General features: G+C 44.0%; 1 protein-coding gene across 1 annotated transcript in view; it reads right to left on the bottom strand.

Annotated features, from left to right (window-relative positions):
- Positions 1–9,723, bottom strand: part of tbkbp1 (TBK1 binding protein 1) — a 28,956-nt gene extending 19,233 nt beyond the window's left edge. Inside the window, exon 1 of the mRNA XM_053640194.1 lies at positions 9,508–9,723. Within this exon, the coding sequence (XP_053496169.1) occupies positions 9,508–9,723 (216 nt within the window). The remainder of the gene's footprint in view (positions 1–9,507) is intronic.
- Positions 9,724–21,509: the final 11,786 nt, after the last annotated feature.

Below are 21,509 nucleotides of genomic sequence, written 5' to 3'. Positions count from 1 at the left end.
TATAGAGGTATATGCAGAATTATATTACAAGTGTATGAAAATACAAATTAACCTGTTCTGTTATTGTATCACACTATATATGACATTTCAATTATTTGATGCCTCTCCCCCATAGTTATATAGGCTGAGAGAGAGAGTACAGAGTAGAGTTACATTTCGCAGTGTCATAACAACAAGCTTCATGCTTTATTACTGCTTTTAATCTGTCTATGAATGACAACAAACTCATTTCTGAACACAGCTGTGTTCTTGTAACTTTATTTTATTTTAATTCCTAAAATGAATCAGCACGGTTTATGATATTTACTACATTAAGAAGTACGTTTCAGATTTTACATGAAATTCAAGACTGGAAATCACCAAATGCTAATGTTGAGGGGTGGGCGATATGACTATAATCTTATTTCACAATAACGATACGTTTTCTCAGGTAGGTCTATCAGTAGTATTCAAGTAAGAAATACTACAGAAATTAAATAAAGCAATTAAATCTAAACTTGTCACGTTATTTACGCAATGGAGGTTAGGACGGATGCAAGTGCAGTTAACGAGGTTTATTATAGAGAGAGACAGGCAGAATGGTTCAAAAGGCGCGGTCAAATAACATGCAAAAGGTCAGGCAATCAGCAGACGGACATAAACACGGCAAGGCAAAACACGAAACCAGAAACAAAGTCAATAAACATGAATCGAGAACGAGAACTAGGAACAACCGCTTGGTAATGAGATAAACTTAATACTACGCGCTGTGCAAAGAGACACGAGGGGTTTAAATGTCAAACGTAATCAGAGGTGAAACAAAGGACAGCTGAAACAATGATGACACATTCGGGAAACAACCAATGACAAAACAGGCGTGGAGACAGAACATATCCATAACAAAAGCACGTGTCAATGTTCGCTAAGGGCTCGCGCACCTGGCTCGTGCACAAGCATGCGCTTCGGTTTTACGAGCACGCTGCAATACTGCACCACTGACTCAATGGGAAATCGTGACAGAACCCCCCAAGGGCATTCTTCTCTCAAGTCCTCTCAAGGGCATCCCCTCTCCTGGCCGTCCTGGCCCTTTGTGCAAAATGTCTTTAGCTGAACCGGGAGGTTGAGCGGCGTCCTCAGCGGAGCAGGAAGGCAGAGCGACGTCCTCAGCGGAGCAGGAAGGCAGAGCGACGTCCTCAGCGGAGCAGGAAGGCAGAGTGAAGTCCTCAGAAGAGCAGGAAGGCAGAGCAACGTGAGCAGAACTTGGTTGTCCTTGTCCAGCAGACTCGGGTGTACGCAGAGTTTGGTTGGCTGTGTCGTCAGTCTCAGGCATGAGGAGCACTCGGTTGATCATGTCGTCAGTCTCAGACATGAGGAGAACTTGGTTAGTCATGACGTCTGCTTCAGGCATGAGTAGAACTTCGTTGTCTGTGTCAGCAGACTCGGGCGTGAGCAGAACTTGGTTGTCCGTGTCAGCAAACTCGGGCATGAGCAGAACTTGGTTGTCCGTGTCAGCAGACTCAGGCGTGAGCAGAACTTGGTTGTCCTCGTCAGCAGACTTGGGCGTGAGCAGAATTTGGTTGTTTGTGTCAGCAGACTCGGGCATGAGCAGAACTTGGTTGGTCGTGACGTCAGTTTCAGGCATAAGGAAAACTTGGTTGGTCGTATCAACAGACTCTGGCATGAACATAACTTCATTGTTCATGACGTCGGTCACAAGGTCACATCGTCGATCTCAGACTGGGATGTGGCGTGGAAGGTCACATCTTCGATCTCAGACTGGAACTTAGCGTGGGAGGTCGCCTTGTCGACCTCAGACATGAACTTGACTTGGGAGACAGTCTCTTCAACCTGGGACAGGAACTTGGTTTGGGAGGCCGTCTCTTCGACCTTGTACACGAACGTCTTGGGAGGCTGTCTCTTCGACCTTGTACAGGAACATGTCTTGGGAGACCGTCTCTTCGACCTCGGACAGGAACGTGTCTTGGGAGGCAGTCTCTCCGACCTCGGACAGGAACTTGGCGTGGGAAGTCGCCTTGACGACCTCGTACAGGAACGTGTCTTGGGAGGCCGTCTCTTAGACCTTGTCAGGAACATGTCTTGGAAGACCGTCTCTTGAACCTCGGACAGGAACATGTCTTGGGAGGCAATCTCTTCAACCTCAGACAGGAACGTGTCTTGAGAGGCCGTCCCTTCGACCTCGGACAGGAACTTGGCTTGAGAGGCCGTCTCATCCACCTCAGACAGGAACTTGGCTTGAGAGGTCGCCTCTTCGACCTCGGACAGGAACTTGGCTTGAGAGGTTGCCTCTTCGACCTCGGACAGGAACTTGGCTTGAGAGGTCGCCTCTTCGACCTCTGACAGGAACTTGGCTTGAGAGGTCGCTTCTTCAAACTCTGACAGGAACTTGGCTTGAAAGGTCATCTCTTTGACCTCAGACTTCAACTTGGCTTGAGAGTTTTTACCTGAGTGCGTGACAAGTCCAAGTTCATTCATAATTAGACTCGAGTCCGGGATCGAATACCTATAGCTCCAGCACCGCCAAGCTGCCACTGTTGGGCCCTTAAGCAAGGCCCTTAACTCTATCTGCTCCAGATGCACTGTATCATGTCTGACCTTCCTTACAAGCTGGGATAACCAGAAAAAGAATTTCCCTGTGCTGTAGTGTATATGTGACAAATAAAGGCTTCTTGATTTTATCTCTCATTTATACTGTTGTATTTAACTATTCACTAAAAGCATAACAAAATAAAATGGACAAGAAATGGGCAAGAAAAAGCAAAACACTGCATTCCTTTCCTAAAGCTCCAACCTGGATAATGTTGAATTGCCATTTAATAATAATTTATTAATAATAATATTAACATTCTACAAATTTGAACTAATTAGCTACAATTAGTTTTACATTATAGCAATATGTGATTCTTGTTGTCATAATAGGCTGTATAAGCGCTTCTAGCTTAGCAACAACAACATCATTTAAAAGTGCAATGAGCATAGTGATGTGTTTTCTAGATATAGTTATTAATAAAGTTTAAGTATTTTATTGGTCCTTTTTACCCGGGTAGAGAAAAGCAAATGAAAAAAATTGTTAGCAAATGAAAAAAAAGAAAAAAACAAGGGAGAAAACTCAAATCTTTAAATTATTTTTGTATAGTTTATAAAAGTGTATAATATATAAATAAAATGTTTTATAACTTGAAAAAAGTGAGAGAGCTTTGTGATATTAAAATAGACAGAGAGAGAGAGAGAGAGAGAGAGAGAGAGAGAGAGAGAGCACAAAAGTAAGCTGTAGAAGACACATAAAAGATGAAGACACAAAATAGAGCAACTAGAGGGAGAGTCGTGTGTGTGAATTGGCCGGTCACACATCACTGTTATTAGTAGGTACAGCATTATTTACTGTTTAATTCAGATGACAAAAGTAAGGAAAAATACATTATCTGTGTCAGATAATGATTTCATCTGAATATTCAGCTCATATTTTTGAATGTCAAGTGATATTTTGCTGGCTCATTAATGACATAGCTAATAGGGATATGAATACTGTGAATATCTAAATGTCATCTGTGCTACAATATATTCATGCATTTGAGAAATTCCCCATTCATGGGATTGTGCATTCCAACCACAGGTTGTCAATTAGGAAGACAAAAACTTCCCAGTTGTCCCATGCTTGCAGACCAACATATAAGGGGGAAAAAATCATTCTTTTTACTCATATGAATATTTTTTTACTCACACTCCTAGCTTTGTGTGTCAGCGCTGAAGGAGGAGCCCTGGCAAGGAGATGACTAAGTTTTTACATCACACTCTACCTCAACTGAAATACAATACACTCATTTGTCACCTTTTCGGTGCACCTCGTACATTTCACACAAAATGCAATAGGTGCTTTAATCAAAGAACTGTGTGAATTCGATTTGAAGTGTTTGTCCCTGACCTGTGCACTGTGAGGTCTGGGCTGAGCACCATTTCCCTGAAAACAGCTGCTGTTCAGCACCTCGTCCTGCTGTCACACCTACGTACACCTGCTGAGGAAGGACTGACTCAAAGAGCTATAAATGGAGCACTCTTTCTCATTTTGACCTGCATAGCAAAAACAACAGTGTTCCTTTAGCAAACATATACACATATAAACTACTCTTGTCCATATGGTCTTGAATGTGCACCTTGGAAGTTGTTAGCACCTTGTGTAGAGCGCGGCAGTCTGGCCAGAGCGAAGAATCTAACAGGAAGAGCAGACTAAATGCTGCAGGGAAGAGTTTAGAGTGGATCATGGTCATCCAGCAGTGCTGAGTGCAGCAATATCGCTCAGCCTTGTGCTACAACAGTACCAGGAAGATTAATGATGCAATTACAGACAGCAAGGAAAATGCTACATTCTTTTGGGTGCACAGGCTCGAGGATTATCTGAAATGATGCACAAACTTCATGCTCAGATCATGTAATTATAGGTTATTCAATAAATGGTCACGCCTAAATTTGCAGTTAATGTTAATAATATTAATATGTGTAATATGTTCACTGTTTTCATTGTATTTCAAAATCCTGTTTTGGTGATATATTTTTACTGTATATTTCTTACAGTGTGTGACAGTGTGTGGGCATGGTTTTAAATCTTGGTGGGGACCCTATTCTTGTAGGGAAATGTCACTACAAGCATAGGAATAGCTGAGAATTTTGACTTTGTGGGGACATTTGGCTGGTTCCCACAAGGAAAACTTTTTTTCACAAAAACTGCAGCTTTTATTAAAGAAAAACTAAAAGGATTTCTTTTGGTTACTGAAGTTAAGGTTATGGTTATATTTAGGTATAGGCATAGCTGCATTAATAATTATAAATAATTATTGTTGTAAGATTCTCTCACAGAAAGTACGTCAAGTCTGTGTGTTTGTGTGTATGAATGTATGTATGTATGTATTATGTATGTATTATGTATGTATGTATGTATGTATATATGTATGGTGTGTCCCATACAAAAACAGACCTGCAGTCTATGTACAGCAAGTGGTGCTGGACAAAAGCCAGGAAGATAGTGATGGACCTCAGCCATCCGAACAATGGACTCAAGGAAGCATTCCACTCCATGAAGGCCAACACAGAGAAAATTGGGAGAAGCTTCTTCTCGCAGGCCATTCGGGCCCTCAACCAGGACAACACCAAGGACTTGGACTTGAGCTTGGACTTGCTACACAACACTCACACCACTACATTCGTTCAATACATTGTCTATTCATTCATCTTCAGTAACAATAGGTTACTGTCCGTAAGCCCGGTTCACTGAAACATCGAGTGGAGAGATCTACCTATGGGAAGGGCATCCGTACCTAACCTCTGTGGAAGAATACAATTGCACCAAGTTTGGCTGTGACAGACAGGAGAGCGTGTCCAATGCCAGGATAGGGCACACCCCTTACCTGAGTGCATAAATGTGAGCAAATCTGCTTCTTGTGTGGCAAGCGGGCAAAGCTTGGTGGATCGCTACACTCGATATTTCAGAGAACCGGGCTTATGGACAGTAACCTATTGTTGTCCTTCATCAACTTGTGTTCGAGATCCACCTATGGGAGAAATGGAGAATTAGGTGGTGCTTGATGCAACCCATAATGATGTGCCTGGTAACACCATGCATGATGGTGATATTGGTATGCAGGTGGAACATGAAGGACATGCTGGTGGCATGAATAAGCAAAGCTTGACAGCCCAAGCTTCAAGATGGAGAAAAGGGTTTAAGGGAGGATGGCTATGAATAGCCCACTCCTAGGACAGAGTGAGCCACCTGGGTCCTACTGACATCGAGCAGAAGAGATGTCCTGCAATGGGAATCCCAAAAACAGAGCCCATGAGGTGGCCACGCCCCTGGTAGAGTGTGCTCTGAGGCCCTCGGGAGGCTGCACTCCCTTCGATTCATATGCCAAAGTAATAGCTTCCACAAGCCAATGGGATAAGCATTGAAATGAAGAGATGGTCACGTCTCCTGAAAAGGCTAGTCCTATCCATGTAGGCCCAAAGGGCATGCACAGGACACAGAGCATACAACCTCTGATCCTCCGCAGAGGAGAAGGGAGGAGAATGAAAAGTGGAAAGCTCAATCAACCCACAGGTGAATGCTGGGAAGGATTTAGGCATAAAGGCCATGTTTAGCCTAAGAAAAACCTTATCTCCACTGAAAGAGAATTTAATGCATGAGGAATGAACAGAGAGTGCATGTAAATCACTGGCATGTTTGGCTGAAGCCAGGGCCAGGAGTAAAGCTGACTTCAAGGACAGAAGCTTAGTGGAGATGTCCCCCACGGCCTCAAAAGTCTGTTGGGAAAGAGCTTCCAGCACCACGGAGAGGTCCCACTCTGGATCAGTTCTTCTAGTGACTGGAAGTGAGCAATGAGCACCCTTCATGAACTGGCAAACGAGGGGATGTTGACCCACTGTCATACCGTCAAACCCAACATGGCATGCAGCAATAGCCACTAGGTAGACCTTAAAAGTGGAAAAGGAGTTACCACTGTCCATAAGAGCAAAAAAAAATAAAACATCAGAAACCGAACTGTGATACGATTTCAGGCAGCACCCATCACACCACTCCTCAAACACATAAAATCACTTACAGCCATGTGGAGGGAGCCCCATTGCGTTCAGGTTTGCCCTCTCACGGGCCAAGCCAGAAGGCCACACTGTCTGGACGAGGGTAATAAATTTCTCCGTTCAACTGAGATAGGAGGTATGTGCGTAATGGAAGTGGCCATGGCTGGGCAAACAGGAGGGAAATTATCTCCACCAGCCATGGCTCCTTGGGCCACCTGGGTGCCACCAGAATGTGGGTCAGGCTCTGAACTCTCACCCTGGCTATGGTGGGGGCTATTAAGCAAAGGGGAGGGAATGTGTAAAGCAGCACATTGGGCCACAGTTCGGCCAGTGTGTCCATGCAGATGGGTGTGTCCCTGTCCCTTAGTAAGAAGAACATAGGACAATGGGTGTTACCACATGAGCTGAAGAGATCTACGACAGCCTAGCTGAATCTCTCCCACAATAAGTCCAATACTTGCAGGCGGCCGAGGTTGCGTAAAGGGCTGAGGTGGAGTAATAAAACCCATTTCATGAATGCCTTCTTTCTCAGAAAACCTGAATGGCCGATGCCTTAAGGCTAGTAGTTTGGGACATGTGCAATATTGTACCCTCGCCTCCTTCTTGAACTGTGAGATGCAATTCATTAGGGAGAGAATGCGCTCTAGCGATAGACGCATGTGCATGGTTATTGAATTCGGCTCCCAGTCCTGGAATATAACATTCTGAGTGGAAGTGCAATTGCTTTTGCTCACATTCACTTTGAAATCAAGTGATGTTATGTGTGCGAGCACATGATGAGTGTCTTGCACCACTTTCTCTCGACTATGGAATCGGTTATGATAAGCCAATCGTCTATATAAGTTAGGATCCTGAGACCCATCATTCTCAGTGGGGCTAAACCCGCCTCCGCACACAGACAAAACACTCTCGGACTTAATGAGACACTGAAAGGAAGAACTGCGAATTTGTAATGTATGCCTTTTAATTAATTAATTTGATTCGTTTGATTTTTTAAATATTTTTTTGTGTTTCAGGGGACACTGGGAAAACTTTATCAAAAGTATTTGGCGTGGCACAGATTTCCTCCACAGACATGGCTTGAGAGCCTCATCCACCTTCTTTTTGTCGTCGCAGTGTTGTTGCATCAAAGCTCCTGCAATGCACTGCTTCTTGCTATCGGGGAGACCTGATAGGTTAAACTAGAGCGCATGCTTGCCAACCACCGAGACCGCCATGGAACACCCACTGGCCTGGATGATTTAGCAAGCATTGTGAAGGACGAGGTCATTAATGTTGATGAGCTCCTTCCAGAGAGAGGGTGAGGGACACCCTTTCTCCATTGAGGGCCTTGACATCCAAGGCCATGTCCTCATAAGAGGCCCGGTGGATGGACGTGGAAAAACAGTCCATTTTGCTGGGGAGAGTGAACTTTGGCAAGCAGGTCGCCCTGTGAGGGGTTTAGGTGTCTGGCAATGGAGGGCTCAATGGTAGGTGAGTCGCCCATGCCGAGAGACACCATATCCTTAACCTTGGTCTCCCCAGTAGTGTTTCATGTGCTTGGCACATGCAGGGAGGACCAGGAGGAGCTGTTTTCTCAGGCCGGGAGGGGGTCCCAGGAGTTTCAGATTGTAAACATCCCTCTCTTGGTCAGTGGCACTTTGCAGAGCCGGCCATATTGAGGCAAGTGACTGCTTGCTCACAAAACTTCAACAGGACGGACTGAGGTAAGGCTGTGGGAACATTAGACTGGGTCATTAAAGAAGATGGGATGGCCTCATCATCCTTTGAGCCCTCTAGAAGGCTCGTGTTGTCCTCATCACCAGAGCTGAACAGCTCATTAATGAAAGAAGATTCACCTGGTAAGATGCCCTTGAGGAGAGAAGGGTCGTTTTGGTCAGCCCAGCTCAGTGAGGCCGCGCCTCGGGAACTACCCGGAGCGCACCATCATCACCATTTCCCCCATCAGAGTTGGACTGTCCAAAATCTACGCTCTGGGTTGCAGCCACTTTGAGCATTTGGCGCCAGAGCTTTTTGGGAAGCGCTAGGCAGTGACTACAGTTGTCGGGGAAATCAATGGCTTCTTTCACGTGTTTAAGGCCCATGCAGACCACGCAGAAGGGATGAGAAGCCTTCTTGGTGCAATTGGATGCTTCTACAGAGGTCAGTTACAGATGCCTTTCCCATAGGTGGATCTTGAACAAGATGATGAAAGAGAACCACTTGTATTTAACCTGTATTTATATCCTGTATTTATAAATATTTAGTATATATGTGGACAATTTCAAGATAACTGCCTCAGCTTAAAATTGCACAGCATTACACTGCACAAATCATTTGCACATATCTGCACTTTATACCAATTATTGTCAGACTGCAGCTGCCACCCATCTTTACATCCTACATTATATTTTTATACCTTTTTATACTTTTTATATACTTTTCCTTTTTCTAACTGTATACAAGTAAATTCTGGTCTATGTATATTTTAGACGGTCGTAAAAGGTGTTTCACTGCACTTCGTACTGTGTATGGTTGTGTGTGTGACAAATAAAATTGAATTTTGAATTTATTGCAGTCGTTGTCATTGTATTCTATAAACTTCACATCATATTTATTATTGCGTGTGTCCACCATCACACCCTCACCTATAAGAGAAGGTGAGTTGTTTATACATTGCCAAGCTCGCAGCCCAGCTGGGTTATAAATAAAGTTCTCTTATACAGCATATCTGGGTCCAAGCAGTGCACTTTTGAAGCTCAATTTGGTCCCAAGTGTGATTATTAATGTCTCCCACAGAGCGCAACCTCTCAGTAACAATAAGCCTGTTCACTTATTCAGCCAATCAAAGTGCTCATTGATCACAGCTGCTCCACTGGCTGAGTCTGCGCATGAAGCTGACGCCTAATAATCTTTCAATTTGATGCCCCATCTCTTGTGGCAGGTTTTCCTCTGAGGATACATTACCTTTATCTCATAAAGCTTGAGCTTTCTTTTGATGTCGGTGTTTTCCCTCTCCAGTCCGGCCAGTCGGGTCTTGATGTCCTGGTAAGCACTGATGAGGGCGAAGTGGGAGGCTGAGTACATATCCTCAGGTAAGGGCGATCCTGCCCAGCAGCCATCCTCCTTCAATCCCTCACTTCCTCCCAGCAATCCCAGCTCCCCTCCGAACAAAGACTCCATAACTTACTCCTCTTCCTCAGCCTGGGACAGAGAGACAGAAAGAGATTTATCTGTGTTGTTAAGTTGCTAACTCTGGCTTGACTGAACACATTTTGGACTTCATTAGCACCAGTGGCAAGGCTGCTGTCCATGCAACCCACTACCCAGTGTTACACATAACTTTCCCTAGAGATGGGGAAATGGGGAAATCATTCAGCCTGTATGGAAGTTGTAAGAAAGTGCTGGGGTTACACACTGGGTGGTTTGCTCTTGATTAAATATTCAGTAAAGACAGGATTCGTTAAAAATAAGTATTCCCTGGCTACTCACAAGCTGGCTTATGTCCAATGCTTTATTCAACAATATTTCATATACAAAAGGATTGAAAAAATAAATAAGAGAGATATGTAAGGGTATATAAGGGTATGTTACATCAAGTAATATATTTTAAGTACTAATAAGCAGAGGGTTCAAAGAATGATCTCGGGTAGGCAAATATATTTCAACGTCCATAGGACGTTTCTTTGAAAACTTTATCCAAATGCTATGTATAGCATTTAGCTAAAAATAAAAGTAGGTTGGAAAAAAAATCAATGACATCTTCATCTTTTAAAACTGCATCAAAAACAAGCATTTTTTGATTAAGATTACAATTACAAAATACTTTTTGATCCATCCTTGTTGGATACATCTGTTCATACTAAACCTATGATTAAATCCATGATATAATGTGATTGGATAGCACTAGGTTACTCGGAAATGCACTAAAGATAAAGGGATGATGATATCATCTTGCACCTATCCTGTAACAATACCTAATGTGGTAAAACTTTTCATGTGTAAGTATAAAAGTAAAAGCTGCATTTCATTCTTATAAAAGTTATAAAAGTAACTGATATTATACAGCTTATACATAATGTTTTTATGTATACTTTTATGTAGGGTACAGTGTTACTAAAAGGGCTAGCCATTTTAGATAGCTATATAAAATTATCGTATAGCGTATGTGCAATGTTTAGCGTATGTGCAATGCTAGGCAATATATGCACAATCTAACATCGGTAAATAGACATTGGCTAAGTTAGTTAGCTAGCTTTTTCAGTCAATATTAGCCAGCCATTAAAGCTTTCTATAAGACAAGTATTTATTTGACAGTGTCAAGTTAATAAAATACGACAGTTCAGTTGAATTGGGAAATAAGTCCCTTTTACAGGCAGAAAACCAATTTATTTACATTTCTACACAAAATTTGCCAATTTGTTAATCATATTGACTAATTAAATAACAAGCTGAAAAACTTGCTTTTCATTATGCAGTACTACTGTATGTATATATTATGCACTGTAAGTAATAAAATAGTGAACTTTCTAGGGAATATAATTTGTCCACTGAGAATCAGGACAGAACGATAAAATGGCTGACACCCAAATAGAGCACTAAATGATGGAGAGTAGATGGATTCAAACACAGTACAAGTCTACAAATAACACTTACTTCCAGGATGTATGCCACTGTTGACTTCAGTAGGCCTAGTGTACCATCTTCGCTATTCAGGTTTTTAATATGTACTGTTTGGGTTATTTGACCCTTACACCAAAGGAATAATGGCCCACTGTTGGCCCACAATCACTTCGGATTCACGACGGTGTACTCTGAATCAGCAGTGATTACATTTGGACTATTTTAGGCCCAAACACCATTATGTAAGGTATACAGTATCTCACAAAAGTGAGTACACCCCTCACATTTTTGTAAATATTTGATTATATCTTTTAATGTGACAACACTGAAGAAATGACACTTTGCTACAATGTAAAGTAGTGAGTGCACAGCTTGTATAACAGTGTAAATTTGCTGTCCCCTCAAAATAACTCAACACACAGCCATTAATGTCTAAACCGCTGGCAACAAAAGTGAGTACACCCCTAAGTGAAAATGTCCAAATTGGGCCGAAAGTGTCAATATTTTGTGTGGCCACCATTATTTTCCAGCACTGGCTTAACCCTCTTGGGCACAGAGTTCACCAGAGCTTCACAGGTTGCCACTGGAGTCGTCTTCCACTCCTCCATGATGACATCACGGAGCTGGTGGATGTTAGAGACCTTGTGCTCCTCCACCTTCCGTTTGAGGATGCCCCACAGATGCTCAATAGGGTTTAGTCCATCACCTTCACCCTCAGCTTCTTTGTGTGTTTGGGGTCATTATCATGCTGGAATACTGCCCTGCGGCCCAGTCTCCGAAGGGAGGGGATCATGCTCTGCTTCAGTATGTCACAGTACATGTTGGCATTCATGGTTCCCTCAATGAACTACAGCTCCCCAGTGCCGGCAGCACTCATGCAGCCCCAGACCATGACACTCCCACCACCATGCTTGACTGTAGGCAAGACACACTTGTCTTTGTACTCCTCACCTGGTTGCCGCCACACACGCTTGACACCATCTGAACCAAATAAGTTTATCTTGGTCTCATCAGACCACAGGACATGGTTCCAGTAATGCATGTCCTTAGTCTGCTTGTCTTCAGCAAACTGTTTGTGGGCTTTCTTGTGCATCATCTTTAGAAGAGGCTTCCTTCTGGGACGACAGCCATGCAGACCAATTTGATGCAGTGTGCGGCGTATGGTCTGAGCACTGACAGCCTGACCCCCTACCCCTTCAACCTCTGCAGCAATGCTGACAGCACTCATACGTCTATTTCCGAAGGACAACCTCTGGATATGACTCTGAGCACATACACTCAACTTCTTTGGTCGACCATGGTGAGGCCTGTTCTGAGTGGAAACTGTCCTGTTAAACTGCTGTATGGTCTTGGCCACCGTGCTGCAGCTTAGTGTCAGGGTCTTGGCAATCTTCTTATAGCCTAGGCCATCTTTATGTAGAGCAACAATTCTTTTTTTCAGATCCTCAGAGATTTCTTTGCCATGAGGTGCCATGTTGAACTTCCAGTGACCAGTATGAGGGAGTGTGAGAGCGATGACACCAAATTTAACACACCTGCTCCCCATTCACACCTGAGACCTTGTAACAGTAACAAGTCACATGACACTGGGGAGGGAAAATGACTAATTGGGCCCAATTTGGACATTTTCACTTAGGGGTGTACTCACTTTTGTTGCCAGCAGTTTACACATTAATGGCTGTGTGTTGAGTTATTTTGAGGGGACAGCAAATTTACACTGTTACATAAGCTGTACACTCACTACTTTACATTGTAGCAAAGTGTCATTTCTTCAGAGTTGTAACATGAAAAGATATAATCAAATATTTACAAAAATGTGAGGGGTGTATTCACTTTTGTGAGATACTGTATAACGTGGCTGATTATACAAGTTTTGGACTATGGGGGGGACCACTCTCTCACTTTCACTAACTGTTTTATCCTGGTCAGAGTCAATGACAGGGAACACTGGGCATCAGGCAGGAATACACCCTGAATCTGGTGCCAGTTCACTGCAGGGTGCCTTGTACACACACACACACACACACACACACACACATTCATGCCTAGAAGCGATTTATTGTAACTGGAGAACCTGGAGGAAACCCACGAGCATGGTGAGAACATGCACAGAAAATAACCAAGCTCCAGATCCAACCGGGGGCCCTGGAGCTGTGAAGTAGCAAGGTGCACCACTGCACCACCCAAAAGAATTGTAGGTTATAAAATAATGTAAGCTAGTCGTGTATAGTCCAACAGCTGCAGTATTTACCTGACTACTGAATAAGGCTCTGACTGATATAAAATGGGAATACACATTGTAGAGTCAGTTTCTGATTGAAAATGTTTGCTGGGAGATGCACCAGGACAGTGTCATGAATCAGAAAGTCAATGCTGTAATATATCAGGGCTCTGGTTTGCTGACTCTGTATTCTTGAGTAAGTGTGGTGTTCAGCTGATGATGAATTGCACCAGTGATGTCACTGACCCCTGTTTATTGACCAGAGCCCTGGGCAGAGCAGACTCACCATGAGGCATACACTAGTGTCAAAACATGGTTACCAAGCTGATGAAGTATGGAGGTGTGAGGAGAATTCACTGCACACAAAATGAGTCAGCTGCACCGTGCTTATTGAACTATTTTCAGTCACTTGTGTGTATCATACTGTATATGTAGAAAAATTCTTGGCGAGGCTCCTTCACGCTCTCCATTTTTCTTCCTCTCCTCTCTCTCCTTCAGGGGTAATCCAAAAGAACACCCACACACACACTGATACATTTGCTCAGGCATGGGTTAGCAGCATGCACACAGAGGGAGGAAGGGAGAGATTGCTGCTCTGATGAGAAGGATTGTGTGTTGGTGGAGGACGGTAAAGTAATTTCCAGGCATTTGAGATCTTTATATCAACCTAAGCATCTCCTGAAGCCTGCCCTAGGCTTCTATTTCTGTAAGAGCCAGGTGTGTTGCTGACACTTGGTCTGATTTTTATTATTATTATTATTATTATTATTATTATTATCATCATTATTATTATTATAGACCACATGTATGGTTCTAGTAACCACAGTAAGAGGATGATTCAGAAATCTCCATCCATCTCACCATTGTGATGTCCGAAAATACAGTGATAAAAAAATTAAAATAGACATCCTGTCAAGGCTTGAAATCCTAGTATGATAAGAGGGAAGATATTTGGACAGTATGGACAATAATGAAATCATGTCGAGCACCTAGCATGATAGGAATCTCTCTCTCCTAGAGGTTAGTATCTGATTTAGAGAGGTGTCAGGCTCTCCACATTAACATTAAGAATATTTTGCCTCCAACACACACACACACACACACACACACACACACAAACCTCCTAGACTAAAACACCTGGCTGTTAATGTAAAAGACAGAGAGACACCAATATGATTGACAGGCAAGTAGTGTTGTCACCTCACAGCTCCAGGGTCCCTGGTTCGATCATGAGCTTGGTGTATGTTTGGAATTTCTGTGCATGTTCTTCCTGTGTCTTTTTGTGGGTTTTCAGTTCTCCGGTTTTCTCCTACCTCACAAAAGCATGCCAGTAGGTGGATTGGCTACTCTAAATAACCCCTAGGTGTGAATGAGTGTGTGAATGTGTATGTGCATGGTGCTGCGCAATGGACTAGTTGCTTTCCCACTTCACGCCCAGTGTCCCAAGACAGTCTCCAGACCTTGAATAAAGGAATGACAAAGGCAATGACAGGCAAATACAAACATCAAATACAGACCCCCCACCCCCCCACCCCCGCCGGTTGTTCTGTTCTGTTGTCTTCCATGGCACCGCAAAGACTGGAAGAGATATTTTATTGACAGCTGGCAATATGAGAGGAGAAAATCGAATATTACAAAGTGTTCTCATTTAAAAAAGCATTGGGCCAAGGATAACCTGTGGACTTTAAACCTTCCAAGTATGAAAGTATCCAATTTTAAACTGCCAGATATTGAGAGCAAGCATACACAGGTATGCATATACACACACACACATACACACACACGCACACACACAGACAAACATTGTCATTTAGAAAAGAAGCATATAAATCTTACAAGCCCATTTACAAAGCGAGAGAAAAATAAGAGGATTTTTAATGACAAATTACTGTCTCAGGGGGTTGATAAAGTGAGAAGTACAAAATGTGTAAATCAAAGCTCTACACCAGTGATCTGTGACACTGGCTAAATAACATCCATGCCTGTAATTTATCTTTAGCTAATCAGGGCTCTTAAAGTAAACATATATATCAGAATCAGATGATTGAAACTATCACTGTCTTAATGTTATAGAATGACAAAATACTGGACTTGAACAGAAACAAGAACGGGAGCATCAAAAGTCTGGGAGTACCATCATTTTAATAGATTAATTAAATATAAAATGCAAATGAGAATCATAACATTTGTGTCTTACTGTTTGTGATGTTTTACTCCAAGTCTTCCTAATTATAATGCATCATTTGCCCGATACTATATAACAATACAATAATATATTAGAAAAGATTTACCATTCTTAACCTGTTATCTTGGACATTGCTGCCTGACTAAAAGCAAATATTGGCCGGTGTTTTTATTTTAAGCTGTGATAATATGTGTCGTGTTTGGGGTTAGGATTGTGTGATGCATATGTTAATGGAAGCAGATTGTATGTGTGGGTACGTGCACTCCTAACTGAATCTATATGTGCTTGGCTTGGAACAGTTGTCTAGAGAAAAAACGAAAGAAAGAAAAATCACAGCTAGTGTAATGATTGCCTGCAATGTGTTAGAAATGAAATGAGCAAGTGTCTGTACAATCTGGGCCTCCAAATAAACCCTCATAAAAAAGAATCTCTATGTTACCCCCTCCTCCAGAAACAACTATACACACAAGGCTACTGCAGCCTTCTGCCCACCATGACCACACATTCTTGTTTCTGCATACATGATTTGTTTGTTCTTTTGCAGTCTCACATACATAATGTACTGTAAATTGTGCTCCTGTTTGTCATTTAAAAAATTATAATTTTTTTACCTTTTGGACTGGATATTCAAATTTTTACCTTTGTTCTATGATTGTTATCTGGTTGTGCATATTTATCTTAGATTGTGGGTTTGTGGATTATGGCTTTGTTTTATCTGGCGCTATTAAACTCTACACTGATATCTGATATTTTTTTTTTGTGATGAATCCTTGCCCTGTTAGCTAGTTTATCACCTCTACTGCAATGATGGATTATCTTCTGCTGTTCATCATGTGCATGTTATTGATTTAGAAATTTTACACACTGATGGTATATAAGCACAATAATCTTTCACATATGCACTCACACACACACACACACACACACACACACACACATACACAGGTGATATGAAGATGCTGAGATGTCCATTAACAGTCCTGTAGACAAGGTGCGATTTCACAGGCAGTGATAAAGTGTCCAAGCTACAGGTATGTAGTTTCACACTCTCCCTTTCTCTCTGTTTCTCTTCTCCCATTTCTTTCTTTAACACACACACACACACACACACACGCACGCGCACTTTTCATTTGACCATAAATACACTAAGTCCACAAACTTGCTTATGAAATTAGTGTAAGTTATTTGAAACAGTAACGACACATTAATCCCCAAAACATTACAAAACAAATGGAGCACGATGTTCTAGAAGTTATTTTGCATTAGAAGTGTGACACAGAAAACCTCTACACCAGTGAGAAAAGACGTCCCATAATGTCTGCACAAAAAGACAAAAATAGCATAAAAGTTTACAGTTTGTCATTACATAATTGTAAGCAACCTTAGAAATCTGACTCTGGGGACCATAATATTAATGTAGGCTTAAACCACAGCAACACAATCTCAATTTCTTAATGTGTGGCCAGTAAAGCATCCCACATCAGAAATATATTAGACTTTAAAAAACACCTTTATTTACAGTCAACTGCAGAATTATAAGCAGCCTTAAAGACAATAAGCAAAAACAATTGTATAAAATTACTCGATTGTATTCAAATGCACTACTCAACCATGGTTTAACCATCAGTCTAAAATAAATGCAAATAAATTGTCACTTGGTGAAAAAAAAAGTATTTCTTTTTCTCCCCCTTCAGAAGGCCCTCTGGCTGAATTCTGGAAAACCCCAAATGATGAAAATAGAACAAATTTAAGTTTTTATGTCAATAATATACTCTGACATCTATACCTTAAGAAAGCATAAACATATTTTACCAAAATGACACAGACATGTTTTATTTAGTTACTTTATAACCTTGCCTTGGCTTTCTTCCTGCAAAGATCAAGTAAGGACCCAGTTTAGCAAATGTAGCAGTAACTGCAGTTAGCATGTGTCATGTATGAGGATGGTGAGATGGATGCAAGTGCAGTAAGCATTTTATTAGAGGGTGTGACAGTGGAGCTACAGCCTGCGCAAATCAATGGATTATCGCTCCTCGCATCGCCGCTGAAATGGTGCTGAAAGGACAGCTCCCCTTCAGTACCCCCGGTGTTTTGGACAGCACGGAAGTACATGGCTTTAAGGCAGGGCACCAGAAACATACACGGCTGGAAGAGAATGAGTGCTCCGGCAACTCTATACCCTCAGGGAGACGACGGCAGAGTATAAAAGGGGGCCTCAGAGACAGCCAAGTGAGCACGTTCTCCCCATATGGTTATGCTGACACCTATTTCTTTGTTTTCAGTAGACAATGAAGATTATGAGGACGACACCGCTCCTTGGCTGACTCCCACCGCATCACTGCCTCCCAGCCAACGATACCGCTCCCTGGGTCGTGTCACGCCTCTGCTCAGCCTTGCTTCATGCACCTTGGACCGAGACAGCGATCATGCAGATTGACACGACTTGGCATTTCACTTCCCACTCCTTTCCCAAACCACCTCACACCAATAAATAAGCACAAAAGTTTCCCTCACCTTGGTCTCCGGTGTGTCTGTGCTCTGCCTCTTGCAGCCCTGAGTCGCTACACTGATTAAGAATGCGGGCTTGAGCACAGAGACAACCATGGACCTCATGCTGCAACATCTGAAGGAAACACAAATCCAACAGCACGCAGTGACCCAGGAACAAACACAGAGCCTCTGCATCACCACTGAGGAACTCCTTGCCCTAAAAGGGCTCAACACCATCACCACCACTCCCCTCCCTAATCCCTGCCCAGACACCCAGCACATGTTGTCAAAACTGAACCCTGAAGAAGACGTCAAAGCCTATCTCCTAGCCTTCAAGCACATTGCCCAGTGGGAAGGATGGGCAGAAGATGAGTAGATGAACACCCTCACTCTCCTTCTCTCTGGGAAAGCACAAAAATCCTACTACTCCCTCTCACTCACCAAGGCCTAAGACTATATCATCCTAAAAAGTGAGATCCTAGTTCACTGTGGTCTGTCCCCCACACAAGTGGCAGCAGAGTTCCACCAGTGGACCTACCAGCCCAACATTATGCCCTGTACCCAAAAGCGACACTCTACTGCACACCACAGAACGATGGCTACAGCCAGACCAACACACTGCGATAGAAGTGGCTGAAACTGTGTGGTGACAGACAGGTTCCTGAAGGCCCTGCCACCCGAGGAATGGAAAGCCCCAGAGAGATTCTGGAGGCCCTGGAGTGTGCTCTGGCCATCCTAGAACTCGTCAGGGAAGGGCAGCGAACAGGCAACCCAGCCCGGCCCCAAGCTCTCCTACCACGCCACCCTGAGTGGAACCAATCAGGGAAGAGAATAGAAAATAAAAACCGCCCCACCTATACATTTCCCTGGTATGAACCCATGCCCACCAAGCCAGACCAAGCATCCCCACAAACAGCCAGCAAATCCTGGTTACAAGGCCCTCCACAAGATAGACCCTCCCAGAACACCCACCCTACAAGTGGAAGTGGACAGGTGACCTGTCATGGCTCTACTGGACTCAGGGAGCACTGTAAGCTTATCCCAGCCCATAATCAAGGCCGGAGCAGCCAAAAGAAGAGGAACAATCACAGTAACATGTGTGCATGGTGATGTATGGCAGGTCATTGCAGCAGAAATGCAGATCCGAAACCACACCGGTACATGGCAGCTCCTCGTGGGCCTTATCCCGGAGCTGCCAGTCCCACTACTTCTTGGGAGGGATTGGCCAGGGTTCCCCACGGCCACCAGGGTTCACCAGAAGAAGAAGCCAATGCCTACAGCAACATGGGTCTGGCAGGCCTACATGGCCCAGGAAGGAGGAGACACCAGTACAGAAGGTGAGATACCCACACTTAATAACTTCTGCTTCTTCTTCTTCTGTGTTTCAGCAGGCAACATGAGAGGGGAACTTTGGGCACGAACAGAAAGAGGATCACTGGCTTTTTGCAGACAGTGCCCTCAGTGCCACCGCACTGGCCCACTGAAGCCCGCGCCAGCCCACTTCATTTTGCTCCCCATTATTGGTGTCCCTTTCGAGCGAATTGGCATGAACTTCGTAGGGCCGCTCCCAAAATCCACCCGGGGTCATGAATACATTCTGGTTATTATGGACTATGCCACCAGATAACCCAAGACTGATTCTCCTGTTCAGCCACGTGGGGATCCCCAAAGACATCCTGACAAATCAAGGTACGCCATTCACATCAAAACTAATGAGTGATCTGTGCCTTCTGTTGCAGGTTAAACACCTAAGGATGTCCATCTACCACCCACAGACAGATGGACTGGTGGAGAGATTCAACCAAATTCTTAAGAGGATGCTGTGATAGGTGGTAAATGAGGAAGGGAGGAATTGGGACCTCCTATGTCCTCTTCACTGTCCAAGAGTGCCCACAAGCATCCATGGGCTTCACTCCCTTCGAACCTCTCTTCGGATGGTGTCTCGGGGACAGTTGGATATGGCCTAGGAGGCATGGGAGGAATAGCCCTCCTCGTTCTGTTCACTTATTGAGTTTGTCCAGGACATGCAAGAGTGGATCGACAGGGTGGCACCAATCATCCGAGAGCACATGGAGGCTGCACAGAGGGAAAACCAAAAGACATACAACCGGCCAACACAGCCATGGGAGTTCCAGCCCAGTGATCAGGTACTCCTCCTGCTAACGAACACCTTATGCAAGTTCCTGGCTCACTGGCAAGGCCCGTGCACAGTCCCCGAGAGGGTGAGTCCCGTGAACTACAGCGTGGGACAGCCTGGGACAGCCTGGTAAGCATGCAGACACCCAATTATATCACATAAACCTCCAAAAAAATTGGTTGAACCAGCTCCAGTGGTCACTGCTTTTGCTGCCATGTGCATGGATCCCAGTGAGCATACCCTGGTCCACCAAGGAGAGGACCTCAGCCCCAAGTAGAGCCAGGAGCTTACGGAATTGGTGGACCAGTTCACCAACATTTTGTCTTCCACTGCCGGGATGATGCATCTGGTTCACCATGAGATCATAACACCTCTGGGAATGGTGGTAAGACAGTGGACCTACCCTGTCCCAGAAGCCCACTGTCAGGTTATCAAGGAGGACATGGGACAAATGCTACAGGATCTGATCATTGAAGAATCCTGTAGCCCTTTTCTGGTTGTGCCAAAGCCAGACGGAAACTGGAGACTGTGCAATGACTTCAGGAGGCTCAACATGATATTAGAATTCAACAGCTACCCCCTGAGTGGCTGGGGAGAGCCTGGTTCATCTCCACCCTCGATCTCACCAAGGGTTACTGGCAAGTCGCACTAGCCCCAGACACTAAAGCAAAAACAGCCTTCAGCACCGCCAGTGGCCACTGGCAGTACGGGGTTCTCCCATTTGGTCTTCGTGGAGTGCCCACAACATTCCAAAGGCTGATGGATATCGTCTTATGGCCCCATCACCAATACGCAGCCACGTACCTGGACGATGTGGTAATTCACTCCACCACCTGGTTGGACCACCTATTCCATCTCGGGGAGATACTAAAAGAGCACTGGAAGGCAGGGCTGATGGTCAATCCAAAAAAGTGCCATCTGGGGCTGACCGCAGCGTAGTACCTGGGGTATTGCATCATGTGTGGCCTGCTTAAACCTCAGGAAAAAAAGATAGAGGCCGTTAAAGGCTACTGGCAACCCATGACAAAGAAACAGGTATGTGCCTCCTTGTGGTTAGCAGGATATTACTGTAGATTCATGCCTAACTTCTCTTCTCTAGCCTTCCCCCTCTCAGATTTAACAAAGAAGGGACAACTGGACCAAGTGCAGTGGACACCTGAGACCCAGGAGGAATTTCAGGCCCTGAAACAAGCACTCACAAGTGCCCCAGTGCTGAGGAACCCCAATTTTGACCGCCCCTTCATAGTGCACACAGACACTTTGGAGACAGCCCTGGGTGCCGTCCTTTCACAGACCTTTGGAGGAGAAGAGCA

Source organism: Ictalurus furcatus, chromosome 13 (assembly GCF_023375685.1).
Source record: "Ictalurus furcatus strain D&B chromosome 13, Billie_1.0, whole genome shotgun sequence".
NCBI classification, from domain to species: Eukaryota; Metazoa; Chordata; class Actinopteri; order Siluriformes; family Ictaluridae; genus Ictalurus; species Ictalurus furcatus.
The sequence above is the reverse complement of the archived record's forward strand: the minus strand, read 5'-3'. Positions and strand labels throughout refer to the sequence as shown.